The sequence below is a fragment of the Melanostigma gelatinosum genome (genome assembly GCF_949748355.1).
Source record: "Melanostigma gelatinosum genome assembly, chromosome: 6".
Taxonomy (NCBI): domain Eukaryota; kingdom Metazoa; phylum Chordata; class Actinopteri; order Perciformes; family Zoarcidae; genus Melanostigma; species Melanostigma gelatinosum.
In genome coordinates, this window is record NC_136639.1 from 23,511,158 (window position 1) to 23,528,467 (window position 17,310).

Below are 17,310 nucleotides of genomic sequence, written 5' to 3' on the forward strand. Positions count from 1 at the left end.
AAGGTGTGCTCTCTCTCACCTGAGAGAGAGCACAGCTGCCTCGCCCGTCCCCGCCCCAATCGCTGCAATGGCCTCATCTCGGGAGGGCCAACCACGACCCGGTTTACCCTCCTCAAATCCTCATCATCTTTGCCCTCCTGGCAGGAAAGTTTAAGATGCTGCCCTCTGAGATGCATCCGCACATCCTGGGCGTGCAGGCTTGGACCAAACAGCCGTCCCGTGAAGCACTGTGGACACTGCCCGAACCGTCTCGCCAAACCGGTCAATAGGCAATCAGTTATCGCATATCACGAAAACAAATATATCCCTTATTGCTCCTCCTTCCACACAAATGGCAGCCTCTCCTTCACCTACAGTTAGTACTTTACCATTCACGTTATAGTATCGGTAAATGTAGTTCTACCAGTGGTGGGCCGTCAGGGCCTGCAAGGCCTTCTCTGCTGGCCTAAACAGAATCACAAAGTTATCTATTTTATAATTTAATAATTTTTCTTCAATACACTACATGTATTATAATTTATAAAAATATTACCGTCATCTTGTTTTCTCATTGCACAGCTACTGTCTTCCTCAGTTGCTCTGCTTCCAGTGCAGCTTGTTTTAAGTAGAGCTTTTATTCAATCAGATCTCACCTCTGTGTCTCTAGGTAAGAACAGAGCCAGAGGCCTGCAGACTCTCAAGTGAATCCCTTTGCAGTTTAAGTGAATGGGGACGATATTGTTGATTGTCATATTCTTCAAACAATCAGATCTTTAGTTTGACATGTTGGGCGTATTTTTTGACATGTCAGAGCCTGCTAGCTGACGTGATTGGTCAGTGGGCTTGCCTGACATGTTGGGCGGTAACAATCCCAAAATCTGCTGCCTCTGTCGAGCAGATATTTTCAGCCCTCAAACCATTAAAACGTATTCAAGAAATACAACTGGGGAGGCTTGACTGTCTTCATGAATCGAGAAGGACTTCTAACTGGAACTAAAATGCACGGATGTACTGAACAACCGTGAGATTAAACTCTTTATTAACAAAGAAAGGAGGATGGGCTTTGTCTTTAAATAGTGAACAGCAGCTCTGGTATGTTAATAAATGTGTTTGTTTTTACATCTGCAGTAGCTTTAATATGCTTGTTTATATATTATTATTTGTACAACTTGTTTTTATGAAGATTTTTGTTTGGTTTAATATGTGATAGGAACCATTGTTACATCCAGTGTTGCTCTGGGGACATATTTAGTTGTTGCCAACTTGGCAACTCTCTCACTAAATCTGGAGACTTTCCAAACCCTCATGGCGACATGTTTTGTCAAAAGCTACTTGTGACAAATCTAGCGACTTGTTCTGGTGTTCTTGGAGACTTTTCTGGTGTTTTGACTCGTTAAAGCAGTATGTTCTGCACTGTGGTGAACGAGCAGCGGGAGCTGCCGTGAGCCCCTCCACTGCAAGCTGCTCTGAGCCCCTCCTCCGCCCCAAAGCACACACAGGTGCAGCAGTCCCAGCAGAGAGGAGACACACTCTATCTACAGGTGTTGGCTTCATTTTAACACGAAACAAATAATAACCGTAGCTGTGTTTCAGCTGCAGGACAGCAGTGAAGGCCCAGGTATAAAATGCAAGGCCCGCCACTGAGTTCTACACACGGCAATATGCGACCTCACCACTAGGTGTCGCCAAATCTGACACACTGCACCTTTAACTTTTTCGTTTTTTCTCAATAAGACATGTTTTTTCTTGAGGTTATAATAAACAATTATAAATGTACTACAATAACAATACCATAATCATTATTTCATGATCATGGCAAACAAAACTGGTTGAACGTTTTGGGATCAAAATGTGTTAAGTTCTTCGCTATGCAGAACAAATTGATAAAAGCTTTTTTGGTTGCACAGACGGATCAACAGCGGATCCTGCGTGAATTGTTGTAATGGTTGATCCCAATCCAGGGCCAACCAGCGACTGGTTCTATGAAGATTTGACGGACCTCCAGAGGAAGCTGTTTCTAGGTGCCTCAAAGAAATCTGGAGTCCCGAAGAACTCTATGGGGAAACTGCTCGCTCATCAGAACCCCGCATCTGTACCAGTTGAATACAAAGACACAGAAACGATTAAATCAAAAGATAGTTGCTGTTTTCTATATATATATATATATATATATATATATATATATATATATATATATATATATATATATATATATATATATATATATATATATTTTACATAGCACAGACAACAAGGGGTCTTTAGACACAAGATGACATCAATTGAAGGAGTTGTACGTTGAAATATTAGAAATCCAGCATGATGACAAAAGAATATTTCTGACAATGTTTTAAATCTAACACACATCAAAAAGAAGAGCACCTTCAGCTAACACATTTTCCACCGCCTGAATATGCTTTATAATAAAAGCAAAGTATTCTCTTATGCAATAAAAATGCTAACATCTAATTTGGAAACTAAAAATAAGAAGGAAACCAATGAAAATTCAGAATCCTGTTTAAATTTACTTTTTTCTTTTCAAAAGAGACAAAATAGAAGCAACGGTGATTTAAGCTCAAATTGTATTTACAAAAATAACACTTTTTATTTGTTCTCTTAATTTAAAAACATAAAGAGAAGTACATTTTCTATGTTTGACAGTCAGGATAATATGTCAAACAACTGCAAAAAACAAGAGACGTCTCTTGAACTTGTGTCTGGATGGGCAGTTGGCAAGGTTACATGCTGCTCTGCAGCGGAGGCCATGAGACATGTAATGACAGCTTTTCAAAAGCGTGTTTGTTGTGAGCGATATATCAAGCTGTACTGTCAGCACGACCCCTCAGCTGCCTCCACAATTCATCCTTTTTTATTTTGGTTTGCAGGTGAGCACCAGTCATTCTGATTTGATGAAATAAAACATCAATGAATGGTTGCCTGCAGGCTGTGGGTGGGGGTTGAGGAGAATGACGTGCTTTTTAAACGACATTTAAACAGTTGTCTGAAAAATGTTAAAATTCTACCCAACATCACGCAGAAAATAAATGTTGCACTTCGTGTGACGGACTTTGTGGCGAGACGCAACAGGCAAAATCATGTTATTTATGATTTGGTCAATTTTGAGATTTTGCTTCCTAAACATGCCTGCTTTAAGACTAGTGGAAAGAAAACATCCAACATACACATTGGGGTGTTCATTTTACTACTTTGCGTCTGTAGATTTCTACTAAATTCACCAAAAGTTACCATTAGATAACAATACATTAAGTTAACAACACAAAAAGTAGTCCTCTCAATGTCAGGGATTAACTGGGGAAGTTCTGTGGTGATATAACACCGACCGCAACTTCTGGATGTTAGCAAGATGAAGAAATTAAATAACTGTATTCCAATCCAGCTGCAGCCATTTCACATGGGCACCCGGTCCTGTATAATTACAGGTGGTGATGGAGATTTAGTTTAAAAGCTCCTGCTCTCTCTCGCTCTCTCGCTCTCTCTCTCTCTCTCTCTCTCTCTCTCTCTCTCACACATAAACACTCACAGAGCAAAATGACTCTTGTCTCTCCCCCCCTCGCCAGTGATGGTGGTCTATAACAGTGCTTTCATCTCAGAACAGCATCCCATCTCTGACCAACACGGGACTAAACCTGACAGAGCAGAGAGAGGGAGGCAAGCAGGCACAACACCGGTAAGAGTGGCTGGGGGGGGGGGGGGGGGAGGTTATTTAATATGATTCAATATTTCAGTTGGCTTTGGCTGATTACATGCATATTAGTAGGTATTCATTTAAATACCTTGAAGAAAAATGATAAACTATGAACACTTTTAAACATACCAGTTTTTTGTGTTAAATTTACGTAAATTCTTCATACTTTGACATCATCTTCATGCACCATAGAACACCCCTGGCTCTGATTTGTGAAGATGACAATGGAACCAGCAGCTAATCACGGTCCGGACTGCGGGACGGTGTGCAACGAGTCCGCAACTCCGGAGTGCCAGGGGCCGCCGGCATTGGTCGACGCCTGGCTGGTCCCCACCTTCTTCGGCCTCATCATGCTGGTGGGCCTGGTCGGGAACTCGCTGGTCATCCACGTGGTCACCAAGCACCAGCAGATGAAGACTGTCACCAACTTCTACATCGGTAACATTTCAGAAGCGCACACCAAGTCTTTTTTTTTCTTTCTTTGGTATCCTTTCTGTGTGTCCGGTGAAAGAAGGGGAGGGGTGCCTTGTACAGGAGTTAAAGACTCTGTTCCACTAACAAGTGGTCTGTTAGTAGTGTGCAGTGGTGTATAGTAACGAAGTAGAAATACTTCGTTACTGTACTTAAGTAGTTTTTTTGGGTATCTGTACTTTACTTTACTACTTATATTTCTGTTTACTTTTACTTGTACTTCACTACATTTTGCAAAGAAAACTGATACTTTTACTCCGATACATTTCCCCTGAAACCTTCGTTACTCGCTACAAAATCAAATCTATCTTTAGAAACAAAATGAATCATGAGAGCAGCGTCGGGGACTGTGGTGGAACACAGACTGCATGCAAGCAGGTTTGGTGAATCAGTGGTCCTAGCAGCAAGTTAAATCATTGGTTAATCACGTTAATGCGCAATTGCAAACAAGTGCTCTCAAAGCCGCGGTATTTTGATTCCCAGTGATGCCCAGGATGCTACATGCTATAGCTAGCGAGCGACTACCTGAGTAGAATTCCACTCTACGATGACTGATTTCATGATGGAAGCAGAAATGGAAGCACCTGCTAGTCCCGCAACAAACGACGGTGGTGACGAAGACCAACACCCGTGGATCGCTAGCGAGTTAGTGAGCTGAGGAAGTGTTGACAGTTGTGCAGCACTAGTTGGCTAACGTTAGCTATAGCTAGCCACGACACCATAGGATTGATGGGAGCCGAGAGAGCGCAGCGTTAGCATTAGCGTTAGCATTTGCGTTAGCATTCGGGAAATCCTTCGCAGCAGTGCGCAAGCTGTCTGTGACGCTGAACACACCTCTAACTGCCTCAGCGGTCTGTGAAAGACTATTTAGCATCGCAGGACTAGTCTTCAGCCCAAGAAGAGAGAGACTGAATTCTCGCAATTTTGAAAACCAACTTTTTTTGAAGATGAACAGGACATGTTTCAGTTTCAAGTAATGACTGGGTTGTTACTTTCGGTGCTGCTTTAGTATTGATCATGTTTTGATATTTGAGTCATGTTGTGGATGATCAGATGGAGTTATGATGGTAGCAATCGCCCAATTGCAGATTCAGCTTGAGCAAAACCTTTGCCTATTGTGTTCAAATCAGGCCCACAGGAGTTTACAAGGCAGGTGTCCTTTCTCAAAACACTGACCTGATGCATCAAGTGGATATGTTTTGCTGAACATAATATTATGCATTGGCCTCTACATCCTCTAGTCGGAATGAGCAGACTTATAAACGCACTGTTACAACTCCTTCATCGTGTCATATTGCTTTTCGGAGAATTATGATGATAAGTTCATAGTAGATGCAAAAGTATACTTATGTACAATATATTATGTTGAACATTGTTGCTCCTGGATGGATCACAGCCAACCCAATCATGTTCAACACAGCTCCATGTCCTTGGTCATGGTGCCACAGCACTTAAAAGAATAAACTTCATCATTCTCAAAATTCTGACCCTTTGCTTTTTTATTAACAACATGTACTTGTACTTTTACTTTCAATGAACAGGTTATTGTCGAGGCTGAATCTCAACCCCACAGAGAGAAAGCCGGAGCACGTGTGTCCGGCGGCTTTGTGCCGTCGACACACGCTGCAATAATAACGCTACCAAAACTGGTTTACAATTATAAGGAATTTAATTCCACTGATGCAAGTACGATTACAGTTAAACATTGGAGTACATACTCCTATGAAATATTAAAACAATAAAACCCCATTTGCAAAAAACTCAACTCAGCTCCTCAGGTGAAAAACACGTCCGTCGTCTGAGGGCCATCACGCGAGAGAGAAAAAAAGACTTGAAATTAAACCACCCACATCTGTTCGAAACACCTCCTCTTCCGTTTATCCCGATTCCTATTGGCTAACTTCCAGGAGTGTATTCGCCTGTCTGCCTTTCTGTCCCTGAGTTTACTAACACATTCAATGACCGTCAGTTACGTTTTAATCCCTTCTATAATAATCCTTCAGTGTGAAAGTTAAACTTCTGCAACTTGGCAGAAGCTTCATGTCTTTTAGCTACTATTCCTACATCACTTTATGTTTATCTTAATTATGCATTCCCAAAACCCTTATGATTATGACTAATTATGAATTATTAATTATGAATTATTAAACACTTTTATTATATCTACTAACTACAGTTTTTTGCCCAAATTTCTTACAATTCCCCCCTAACTCACAGTTCACTGTGAGTTAGCTACTCAAATGTAGTTAGTTATTCAAATGTCCCTGGAGACCTCCCCCCTACTCAATCCAGGGAGAGGCTCCCTATCTATCTAAACAGAGGCAAACAATTCATGCCCTATCTATCTAAACAGAGGCAAACAATTCATGCATACAGATATCATTTCAAGTATTTCTGTTCAGTCCGTGTAAAAAAGGGAAAAATCGAATCCGTAAAAAAGGGAAAAATCGAATCCGTAAAAAAGGAAAAGATCGAATGCGTTGAAAATCACTGCCTTCCATGTCTTGGGGCTGGCAGGATCAGGATACAGCCTGTAGGCTAGAGAACACATACTGAGAAGCCTTGACTGTTCTTTTACACTTGACAAAATTACATTTCTTAATCTTTACACCCTAAAATCCCCTTATAACCCAATTAAACAAAAAATAAAATCTCAAGATACTCATCCAAAACAATCCTTCTATTTCCCAAATTTCCAACATCTCACCGGATGTTTTAGAAGTCCATCTGGGCCTTATCAGGTCCTTCAGGATCTCCGAGAGGATGGTCAGGAACCGCTCGTGAAGTCCCTCTGGTGGCCTCATCTAGACTGTGGCCATCAGAAGCTCCAATTCTCCCTCATCCTCGACACATAACTGGTTGCCCTGGACTGGTGTCTGGCTCATCGTTGAAGCAATAAACCCCTGTTGAAGTCCACGGATGCAAGGGAACCCCCATCCACAGACAACTAGGAGGCCTACGACGACAGCACACAGAGTAATTATGATTGACAAAAATGTATGTTTCCATTTGCCAAACATACTTCCCAACCAGTCGGTGAACGGATTCGTGACACCAGAGTTCTCCGCTAGCTCTTGGCTGAGTGCTGTCAGTCCCTCCAGAGCCCTGGTCACCGATCCATCAGGAGCTGTGTTATTTGGAATTAAAGTACAGCATGCAGACCCAAACATCTGGCACACGCCACCTTTCTCTGCTAAATCATATCTAATGCGATTCTGTTCTGCAAGGTCATAAAACTAGTCTTCGCCAGCTGTGCATGCAGTCCTGATATGGCGTCCCTGGTGAAGTTTACAAAACGCTGTTGGTTATAGTAAATGTAGTTGATCCAATCGACATTTTTATTAATCGTCACCCTCTGAGAGAAAACAGATTCTAAATCTGCTGCTATTTGATTTCTGGCTTGAAAGTCGTTAGACACCCCCCTTGGCACTCTTATGACATCTTATGTACACTTGGTCATCAAAGGCTCCCTTCGGGCCACCGGCATCTCTTTTGGATCTTCTGTTAGCATGTGGGTGTGGAGAGATGAGTTCTCTATAAGTTGCATCATTGACAGGCAAGATATAGAATGACAATATAAGTTGCACCAACGCACATCTACCTGTCCAATCTTTAGGCAGGATTGGATATATGGTTCTTCCTCCACACCACCACCATAAATCAGCTCTAGGTGCTGTCTGTCTTAACACACTGTTATATAGATAGTTGCTAGCATTGTGACTGTTGCTACAATTTTGCAATAATTTGCAATAATACTACCTACATTGGGCCCCTTAGCTGTATCTGAGACTATACAATCAAATGGACCCTCTGTAACCTTGAACAGAGGTGGGGTATTATATTCTACAGGTGGGTAATCCCAGTGTAGCCCCTGACAAGTGTGATGGAGGGGCAAAGTGTCATCAGTAAACAGAGTTAAAATACAACTAAATTCAGGACTTAGGAGTCTGAATCTTGAAGGAACTGGTGTTGCTAGGGGTCTAGATCCTAAACACACAATACAATCTGTACTTCTGACTTGAAGCCGTATATTGTACCCACCATAAATTCCCATCTGCCATTCCAGTTTCCACCCCCGGTACCTCATTCTCTGCGTCAGTCGTATGTCGAACCTGGTCCTTTTGACAGGCTTAACAATAATCCTAATGAGCCCTTGTGGGGCAGGACTATCAGTAGTTGCCTTTCCCTGTACTACGTAAAGTCCTCTGTCAGCCAATTTTGGGTCTGTTAAGGTAAATCTTAAAGGATTACATCTACCCACCCCCTTTGTACACATCACAGTCATAATATGATAACAGCTTCCCATACTTATTTGTGGCGGGCCCACACTGGTCAGTTATGATGCCCAAGGTTTTGGACATCCACCCGTAGGTGTGTTCATACTTGGGACAGGAAACTACTTCACAGAATTCGAACTGGACCGTTGATGTTGTACCTTCTTTGAACGTAAGAGTGAGAGTTACATTTTCATAGGTGAGTGTCGTCAGAGAAGCCTCTCTACGTGGTCTGAGATCGGTTTGATTAGCTACTGAGGCTAGATGTCGAATCTTGATGTAGTCATGCATGTGTTCTGGTTCCTGTCTGTGTTTAATTCCCCATACTAAGAGGGAAACTACTGAAATCAGGAAGCAAATAATTACAGACTTCCATAACCCACTGAACCTAGAGTCTCCTAATGGACGCCCTCGCTTAAACTGTGGGGGAAACGTCATCTTCAGTACTGTCTAAACCCCTCTATTGAGGTGTCTTTAGCTTCAAATTTTTCCTGTTTGATGTTCAATCCTGTCTCTGCGAGTGTCTTACTCGTTACCTTCGCTGCTGCACAGTGAGTGAGGTGGTGCCAAGTCGCTCCCATTTTACCTTTTCTGCATGTGAGGTTGCCAATATTACCTCCCATGGACCGGTCCACCTTGGTTCACTCCACCTGCGCTTGTGGACTCTTATCCACAGCAGACTGCCTGGTGACACGTCAGCCTGCTTCCTTTCATCAGCTGCTGCTTCTGCGTTTGTCACCTGAGAAAACAACACTCGGCTCATGTTAGTTAGAGCTCCCGTATATTTCTCAATTTCTAGAGTTAGCAAGTCTAGGCTAGGACCTATCACTGAGTTAGAGGACTTGGATTGTGCTGTATTTAAATTCAAAGTTGTGGTTTATCATGACATTATTAAATCTCAAAAATTGTGAGTAGCACCTTTACTGAAAACTATTCTAAATGTGGATCTACAAAAAATGTTTGACACCTTACCATATCCCCCCTTCACCACGATATCTCTGCTGTAAGGGATCACATGGCAATCATCTATGTATCTTGGCTATACACTGAACCTCCCCATGGTCCTGGTGACAGCATGGGCATCTGTTGATGTCTCACGGGAGGAGGTCCAGATGGACCTGGTCGTAGGTACTGCTGATGTTGTGGTGGGAACGGAGCATGTTGTGGTGGTGCATTGGGCTGTCTTCCTCTTCTTTTGTGGGCAATCTCTCACCCAATGACCTTCTCTCCCACATACGTAGCACACTCCTTTACTTACAAGACCTTCATGCCCCCCTTTATCGTTACCTCTCCCTCTGTTGGATGCACCACTTCTGCATCGTGGTGGAGGCTGATGGTACACCACCGTGGGGGCTGGTACTGCTGGATTTTAAATCCTCCGGTTAACAGGCTATTAGCTCCTCCAGACCTGAGTTCATTGTTACGTTATGATCACGAGTTCTGCACTTCCAGCGACACAACCACTCTCCTCAGTCAGTCTAGTTCCCCCAAAAGCCCATTATTCTACTTCTTCCGAATCACCCACACGATCGCTACTTTTAATACACGGCCAAAACAAGCGAGACAGTCTTCCAGGTACGGTGTTTCATCACCCGTCAGCCGCAGCCTCAGAAGCTAACTCCCGCTAGCCTAGCTTCTCTAAACAGCTTATGCTCAAGACCCAAAACTCGTGGTCTAAACCCGCAAAGGATTGCACCCCTAAGCCGGAATGCCACGATATTTCAGTTCGCCAAGCTACATAACTGCTTTAAACTAGTTATCTGCAGACCTAGCAAAACTTACGTTGAGCCGAAGAGACTCTCAGCATAAGCAAAGCAGTTCGCCCTGTCGAAAAACTGTTTGATTCCAATGTGGTGATTTAATACAGCGCTGTCTGCCTTTAATTTCTTTATTCTTAGGATCCTTATACACTGGACTAGTCCCTTAGTTCACCATACTTCAGACAGTAAATCATAGCTTACCTCAGTGGAACTCGGCCTTCTCCGTGGAACGTCCTCACCGGCAACACAGAGCTAGCCGTTAGCAACGCTTAGCCAAGCAGACTTCCCCTAAATTTCCTAAAAGCTACCTCACAGATTTCATGAAACGGCTCTGCCTACCGATATTATGGGCCCAGGATGTCTGCTTGACCAACGCTGCCTTCAGCACACACAGCGAGGCCGGCAAGGGAGTCCCTTCGTGGTTGCCAAATTTGTCGATGCTGAATCTCAACCCCACAGAGAGAAAGCCGGAGCACGTGTGTCTGGCGGCTTTGTGCCGTCGACACATGCTGCAATAATAACGCTACCAAAACTGGTTTACAATTATAAGGAATTTAATTCCACTGATGCAAGTACGATTACAGTTAAACATTGGAGTACATACTCCTATGAAATATTAAAACAATAAAACCCCATTTGCAAAAAACTCAACTCAGCTCCTCAGGTGAAAAACACGTCCGTCGTCTGAGGGCCATCACGCGAGAGAGAAAAAAAGACTTGAAATTAAACCACCCACATCTGTTCGAAACACCTCCTCTTCCGTTTATCCCGATTCCTATTGGCTAACTTCCAGGAGTGTATTCGCCTGTCTGCCTTTCTGTCCCTGAGTTTACTAACACATTCAATGACCGTCAGTTACGTTTTAATCCCTTCTATAATAATCCTTCAGTGTGAAAGTTAAACTTCTGCAACTTGGCAGAAGCTTCATGTCTTTTAGCTACTATTCCTACATCACTTTATGTTTATCTTAATTATGCATTCCCAAAACCCTTATGATTATGACTAATTATGAATTATTAATTATGAATTATTAAACACTTTTATTATATCTACTAACTACAGTTTTTTGCTCAAATTTCTTACATTATGATGTTCATTTAATGTTCAGGTTATGATGTACATTTAATATCAGAAAATTACTTTTGATACTTAAGTACTTTTGTACTTAAGTACAATAAATATCAGATACTTTAAGACTTTTACTCAAGTAGTATTCTAAGAGGTGACTTTTTACTTTTACTGGAGTAGTTTTCCAGTTAGGTATCTTTACTTTTACTCAAGTATGGCTTTTGAGTACTTTATACACCACTGGTAGTGTGACACTATAAGTAGGACTGGTGGAGCTAACAAATTACATTTTCTGTCCCTCACTGTCGTTTTTGTATTTCTTTTAGCATTTTGTTAATGCACTTTGTTTGTAGCTTAGTAGCCTGTTAACAGGCGAAAAAAATATATGCTAAGTATATTTAATTTTAGCATACTTGAGTATACTTTAGTCTACTTGAAGCCCTACTAATCATAAGTATACTTAAAGAGCGCTATTTTGGAACAACTTATTTTGTACTTAATATACTTTAGTTATGATTAAATTGTAGTTATGCACAATTTGAAGTGTATTTAGTATATTTTTGTGTGCTAAATTGGAACAACTTAATGTATACTTAGTACAATTTAAGTACATGACTGTGTATGTACTAATATACATGCTGATAGCTAACTTAAATTATACTTTTTTACATTTTAAGTATATTTGAAATATATTATGAGTGTTTTGCAAATACACTATTAATATATTTATATTGTGGTAATTGTCTTTAATCTAAACATTCTATATAACATTGTCATAATACCTCCCTTTAAAAATGTAGGCCTAACGCAGTACTGAGAGACCATTTCAACTAATTACTTTTTACTTTGATCTGAGTACGGTCAGACCATAGAATCCAAAAAGTTTTGTACCTTTTGTTCTGAGTAGTCTAAAAGAACAAAAGGTTAGTTGGTGGATTTTGAAAGGTATAAATCTCAGTACTTACCAATGTTATCGGCATTGATGTAGTTATTTATGGTACTTTTGCCCCGTCGAATGCATCTCACCCCGACATGTCTTGAATTACATTTCTCTGTTTAGTGATCATTGCTCTTGTCCTCTTCCAGTAAACCTAGCTACCAGCGATATCTTGTTCCTGGTCTGCTGTGTGCCCTTCACCGCCACACTCTACCCACTGCCCAGCTGGATCTTTGGAGAGTTTATGTGCCGACTGGTGAACTACCTTCAGCAGGTTAGATACTCACACATGGACATACTAACAAACATGTGTGGAATTGCTGGAGATCATGGTCCTAATGATATCGTGGCCCAGTGACCGAAGCATCATGCTATAGTACTGCACTTATATATCATTGTATGCCTCCGCCCCTCAGTCAAGTTACAGTTCAAATCAATGTCTGTCCAAAACGTCAGCACTTCATCCATATATCATATTAGACACTTGTGTGAAATTGTCATATTTTAATTGTTTATTGAGTCATGGCCAAAAAGCATGTGTTTTGTGAGGTCCTAGTGACGTTTCCTAGTGACCAGCAAATTCTAACCAATTCATCCTTGAGTCCAAGTGAATGTTTGTGCAAAATTTGAAGAAATTCTCTCAAGGCGTTTCTGAGATATCCCGTTCACGAGAATGGACCGGACGGACGGACAACTCGAAAAACACAATGCCTCCGGTCACGGCTGTGGCCAGCGTGGAGGCATACAACGTCTGATCAGATGTATTAGCATTATAGAGCGCTGCAGGAATGAATCTTAAAACTCGAAAATGCATTTTTGTGATTCTGGTTCCCTTGTCTTGAAGTCAATAGGGTTTTAAAAAAAAATGTAATGGTTTTTGGTTTAGATACCTGAAAAAAGGTCTGTGGTTAACACAAACTGAAGAGATTTCGGCATTTTGTTTTACGATGTATAAAATACAGTGTTATATATATTTATATTAGTGCTGGGCAATGACTAACATTTTTTATCGTGATTAATCGCATGATTTTTCTGCGATTAATCACATTGTTATGCACAAAATTGAATAATGAATTAAAAAGTAGTGTATTGCGCACTTCTTTTTTAAAAGTACTGAAATATGAACAAAAGTGCAATAACATTTGGTTTGCAAACACTTTAAACAAATAAGGTGCTTTTTAACAGCAGTATTCCCTTTACACAGTAGCAGTTAAAATAGTTATGAATCTGATAATAGATATTCAGCTGGTGTTCACAACTTTATCTTCATGTGTGTAACAGATGCAATTTGAAATATACTTCTTGAAAACTGGAAACCTATCTACGTCATGTTTGTTAAATTCTCAGTAGCGATAACTAAATGATATGCTTATTATACATATTCCAAACAAAACAACTTTAAAAACTCAAAAAAAAACAATTCAAATGAATCATTTCTTTTTTGCTTTTTTTGGGATTTTGGTCATACATATATGCAACGCTGATTTCCGTGTAATATGTGTGGTATCTTTAATGTACGTTGGTACAAAGAGGGTGATAAGAAGCAATACCTGGAGGGACTTAGGACCCAGGGGAATGTAGGTGAAGCATGGGAACCTGGAGGGAGTCTGTACGGCGGCAGTAATTTGCATGTGGAAGTTATGCTAATAAAGAGTTGCAGTTAAGAGCAGTTTGTTCTCATGTGCTTATATGTTTATTTAAAAACAGGACAATATTTATTTTGATATTGTCACGTTTGATCCTGTAACGAGACGATCGCGCGCGTGAGTATGTGTGTGTGTGTGAGACAGGAAGGACCAACGGTTCCGGACCAGGCGTGTCACCCGGTGGGGGGGAGAGTGGCAGCAGAAGGAAGTGACGCCACACAAACACAGCTGTCGACCACTCGCTGCCCGGTTCTTGTGTTAAAAATGTCCGCTTAATAATAATTAAAAAAAACTGCGTTAATGCGCGATAAAATAATTGTCGGCGTCAATTAATGAATGCGTTGACGCGATAATAACGCGTTAACTTGACCAGCCCTGATATATACATATATATACACCTCTGGTGACATTTGTACCTTTTACGTGTTTTTAAAAAAGGCGTCTGCTAACAAGTGGCTAAATGAGACTATAAAAGGTTACCACGCCGACTAGTCCGCCTTTAAAGCCTCGTTGTCTTTACCGTGGTGTAGTTATGCGCAGAGTAACTTTGGATGTACAGATACCAAAATAATACAAAAAAAACTAATCTTAGACCCAAAACATAAGGCAAGGCAAGGCAAGGCAAGTTTATTTGTATAGCACATTTCAACAACAAGGTAATTCAAAGTGCTTCACATAAAACCATTAAAAGCATCAAAACATAAGGCAAAAGAAAAGGAGATTTAAAAACAATTAAAGAAACAGTGTAAGAAATCAAATTCAGTCATAAAAAGTAGAGGAGATTTAAAACATACATTGAAACAATAATTGAAGTAGCCAAGGCCTCTGCTCTGGACCTGTCCTCTGCTACTTTCTTTTAAACTTCGCCCGTTATCAACGATTCATCGGTTAACTCAAGATTTGCGCTCTCGTACAGAAACTCCGTCGAGGATACTCTAAGCAGAGATATCATGTTTTTTCACTGGACGCTACCCACAATCCTGGTGTCCGAAAACAAACCTGAAAATGTAACGGAGGGAAAAAAGGGTATAAAAATGTCTCTGTGCAGTTAAAGAAAGAAAGTTACTTTGTGTGTATGTTTCAGGTGACCGCTCAGGCGACGTGCATCACTCTGTCCGCTATGAGCGTGGACCGCTGCTACGTGACCGTCTATCCTCTGCAGTCACTGCGACACCGCACCCCACACATGGCTCTGGCCATCTCTGTGTCCATCTGGATAGGTACGCCACAAACAAACACAACCACGCACACATTCACGACCTTATACACACATTGGAAAATGACAACAGTGCAAACAACCTTGCAAACAACCAGTGCAAACAACCTTGTAATGACCCTCCTTTGCTTTGATGCAAATTATCTACTGCATTAAAACCGAAGTCAGAAAACTGATGTCATGAAAAGAAACCACCCCAGAGAGCACTTGGGGATTCTCGAGTTGCTGTTCACGTGGTTTGTTTTTTGGGATTGGAGCCGGCATCTAGTGGCGATATGTACAAGTTATTTTGAACATCACGCTCTGGGTCATATGGTCGTGTGTCCCCCCCCCCCCAGGCTCCCTGCTTCTGTCGATCCCCGTCGCCGTGTACCAGCGTCTGGAGGCAGGAGACTGGTTTGGTCCCCAGACGTACTGCAGTGAGGTCTTCCCCTCGGCCCGCCTCCAGAGAGCCTTTATCATCTACAGCTTCCTGGCCGTCTACCTGCTGCCCCTGCTCACCATCACCGCCTGTTACGCCTTCATGCTCAAGCGCATTGGGCAAGCCAGCGTCAATCCCATTGACAGCAGCAACCAAGTAAGAGTTGCTTTGCTATTTTTTTATGTATTGGTTCCTCAGGGAACATAATGTGATTCAAAGCCTCCCTAACTCCAGCTCCAGGCTCAAGCGGAGCGAGCAGCGGCGGTGCGGGCGCGAGTCTCCCGGATGGTGATGGTGATGGTGGCCTTATTTCTCATCTGCTGGGGCCCGATCCAGGTCTGCATCCTCCTTCAAGCTTTTGGCCTCCGCAGTTACGTTCTATACAAGGTGACTTACTCGCTGTGATGTCTGATGCTGTAGATGTGGGATTCAGGGGTGTAACTGAAAACTTTTTAAAGTGGTTGTCAGTCCGGCCTTTTGGTGGCCGAAACTGAAAATATGGTTGCTATTTTTATTCCTCTTATATTTGGAGTATTATACAGTTATCCGTCAGGTCAATAATGAAAACATTTTGTACATGCTTTCCAGTATGATTTTCCGTCCAGCTCAAAGCTGTCTGGATACTTTCTCAAGTTTTCACAGATTTATTTTTTTGTTTTTCATTCAGATTCATCTGGTTCTTTATTGCTTGAATCAATTTGCACTTTTCGTCAATGTCTTTCAAACAGATGCCTGTTGGCACACAAGTTAGCGCACATGTAGGAATGTCTTTTAAAATATCACTAATGCCACAAATATTAACAATGTATTCATTTTGGGCTGCACACATTTGCTGTCCCTGTTTTTCATGTTGTTAAAGAGTAGTTGCAACTTGCAACTAATGGCAACCAACGATCAAGAATTAGTTGCCAATAGAGTCCAAATGAGTCCTAAAACCAGGAAATGAGGCAGCATTTTTGCACTCCCGGTTCCCTTGTCGCAAAGTCAATGTTCTTTTTTGAATAGGTGTTTGGTTAGATGCCTGAAATAACATCTGTGGTTAACACAAGCTGAGGAGATTTTAACATTTTGTTCTACAACATACAATATGTACCCCTCTCATCAATTGTAAAGATTTTACACGTCCTTTAAAAGGCGGTTGCTAACAAATGGCAAGACTACTAAAAATCCAGAAAATTCTAAAAATGTACATTATATTTAGAATATTCTTTGTGACGAGGTGTGGATCTACAGTCTAAGTTTAGCTCTTCCAGGCAATGACAGTGAATGACAGGATTGTGGTCACAGATATTGATGTGGCACTTGCTTCAAAAACTGCCACAGATCGATGCCTTTTATCTAAGTCCATCTCAATTCTGCACCCGCAGCTAAGGATTTGGGGTCACTGCATGTCTTACTCCAACTCCTCCGTCAACCCGCTGGTTTACGCCTTCCTGGGCAACAACTTCAGAAAGGCCTTCAAGCACGCCTTCCCTGCCATATTTCTGTGGCGCACGAGGCGGAGAGTCAGGGTGGCAAACATGGAAGCAGAGGAACAAGGAGAGATGGATCGCCCGGCACCCAAAGGAGAAGCAGAGATGCACTTTCTTTCATCTGGTTCCTAAAGGTCACGCTGGGCATGAGGACACTGTGCGCTCATTGTTTATTTATGGTTTGTTCTGGAAATGAGAGCAGTCTGCTCAACCTGGTATATCTGTGCGTGTGTGTAAATAAAATATACATTCATTCAATGTTAAACACAGCTTATACGCGGATATGTGAGTTCTAGTGCACGAAGGTCAAAAACTCCAGGCGGGGTACTCTCGCGCTCGCCTGAACAAAGTGGAAAATAC

General features: G+C 41.7%; 1 protein-coding gene across 1 annotated transcript; it reads left to right on the plus strand.

Moving 5' to 3' along the window:
• Nucleotides 1-3,903: 3,903 nt before the first annotated feature.
• On the plus strand, nucleotides 3,904-17,082 carry kiss1rb (KISS1 receptor b; the record flags this gene model as incomplete). The annotated part of the gene is made up of 6 exons (XM_079269780.1): nucleotides 3,904-4,123; nucleotides 12,345-12,469; nucleotides 14,926-15,061; nucleotides 15,396-15,634; nucleotides 15,713-15,865; nucleotides 16,846-17,082. 6 exons carry the CDS (start codon nucleotides 3,904-3,906, stop codon nucleotides 17,080-17,082), a joined length of 1,110 nt encoding a protein of 369 aa, XP_079125906.1.
• Between the last annotated feature and the right edge of the window lie 228 nt (nucleotides 17,083-17,310).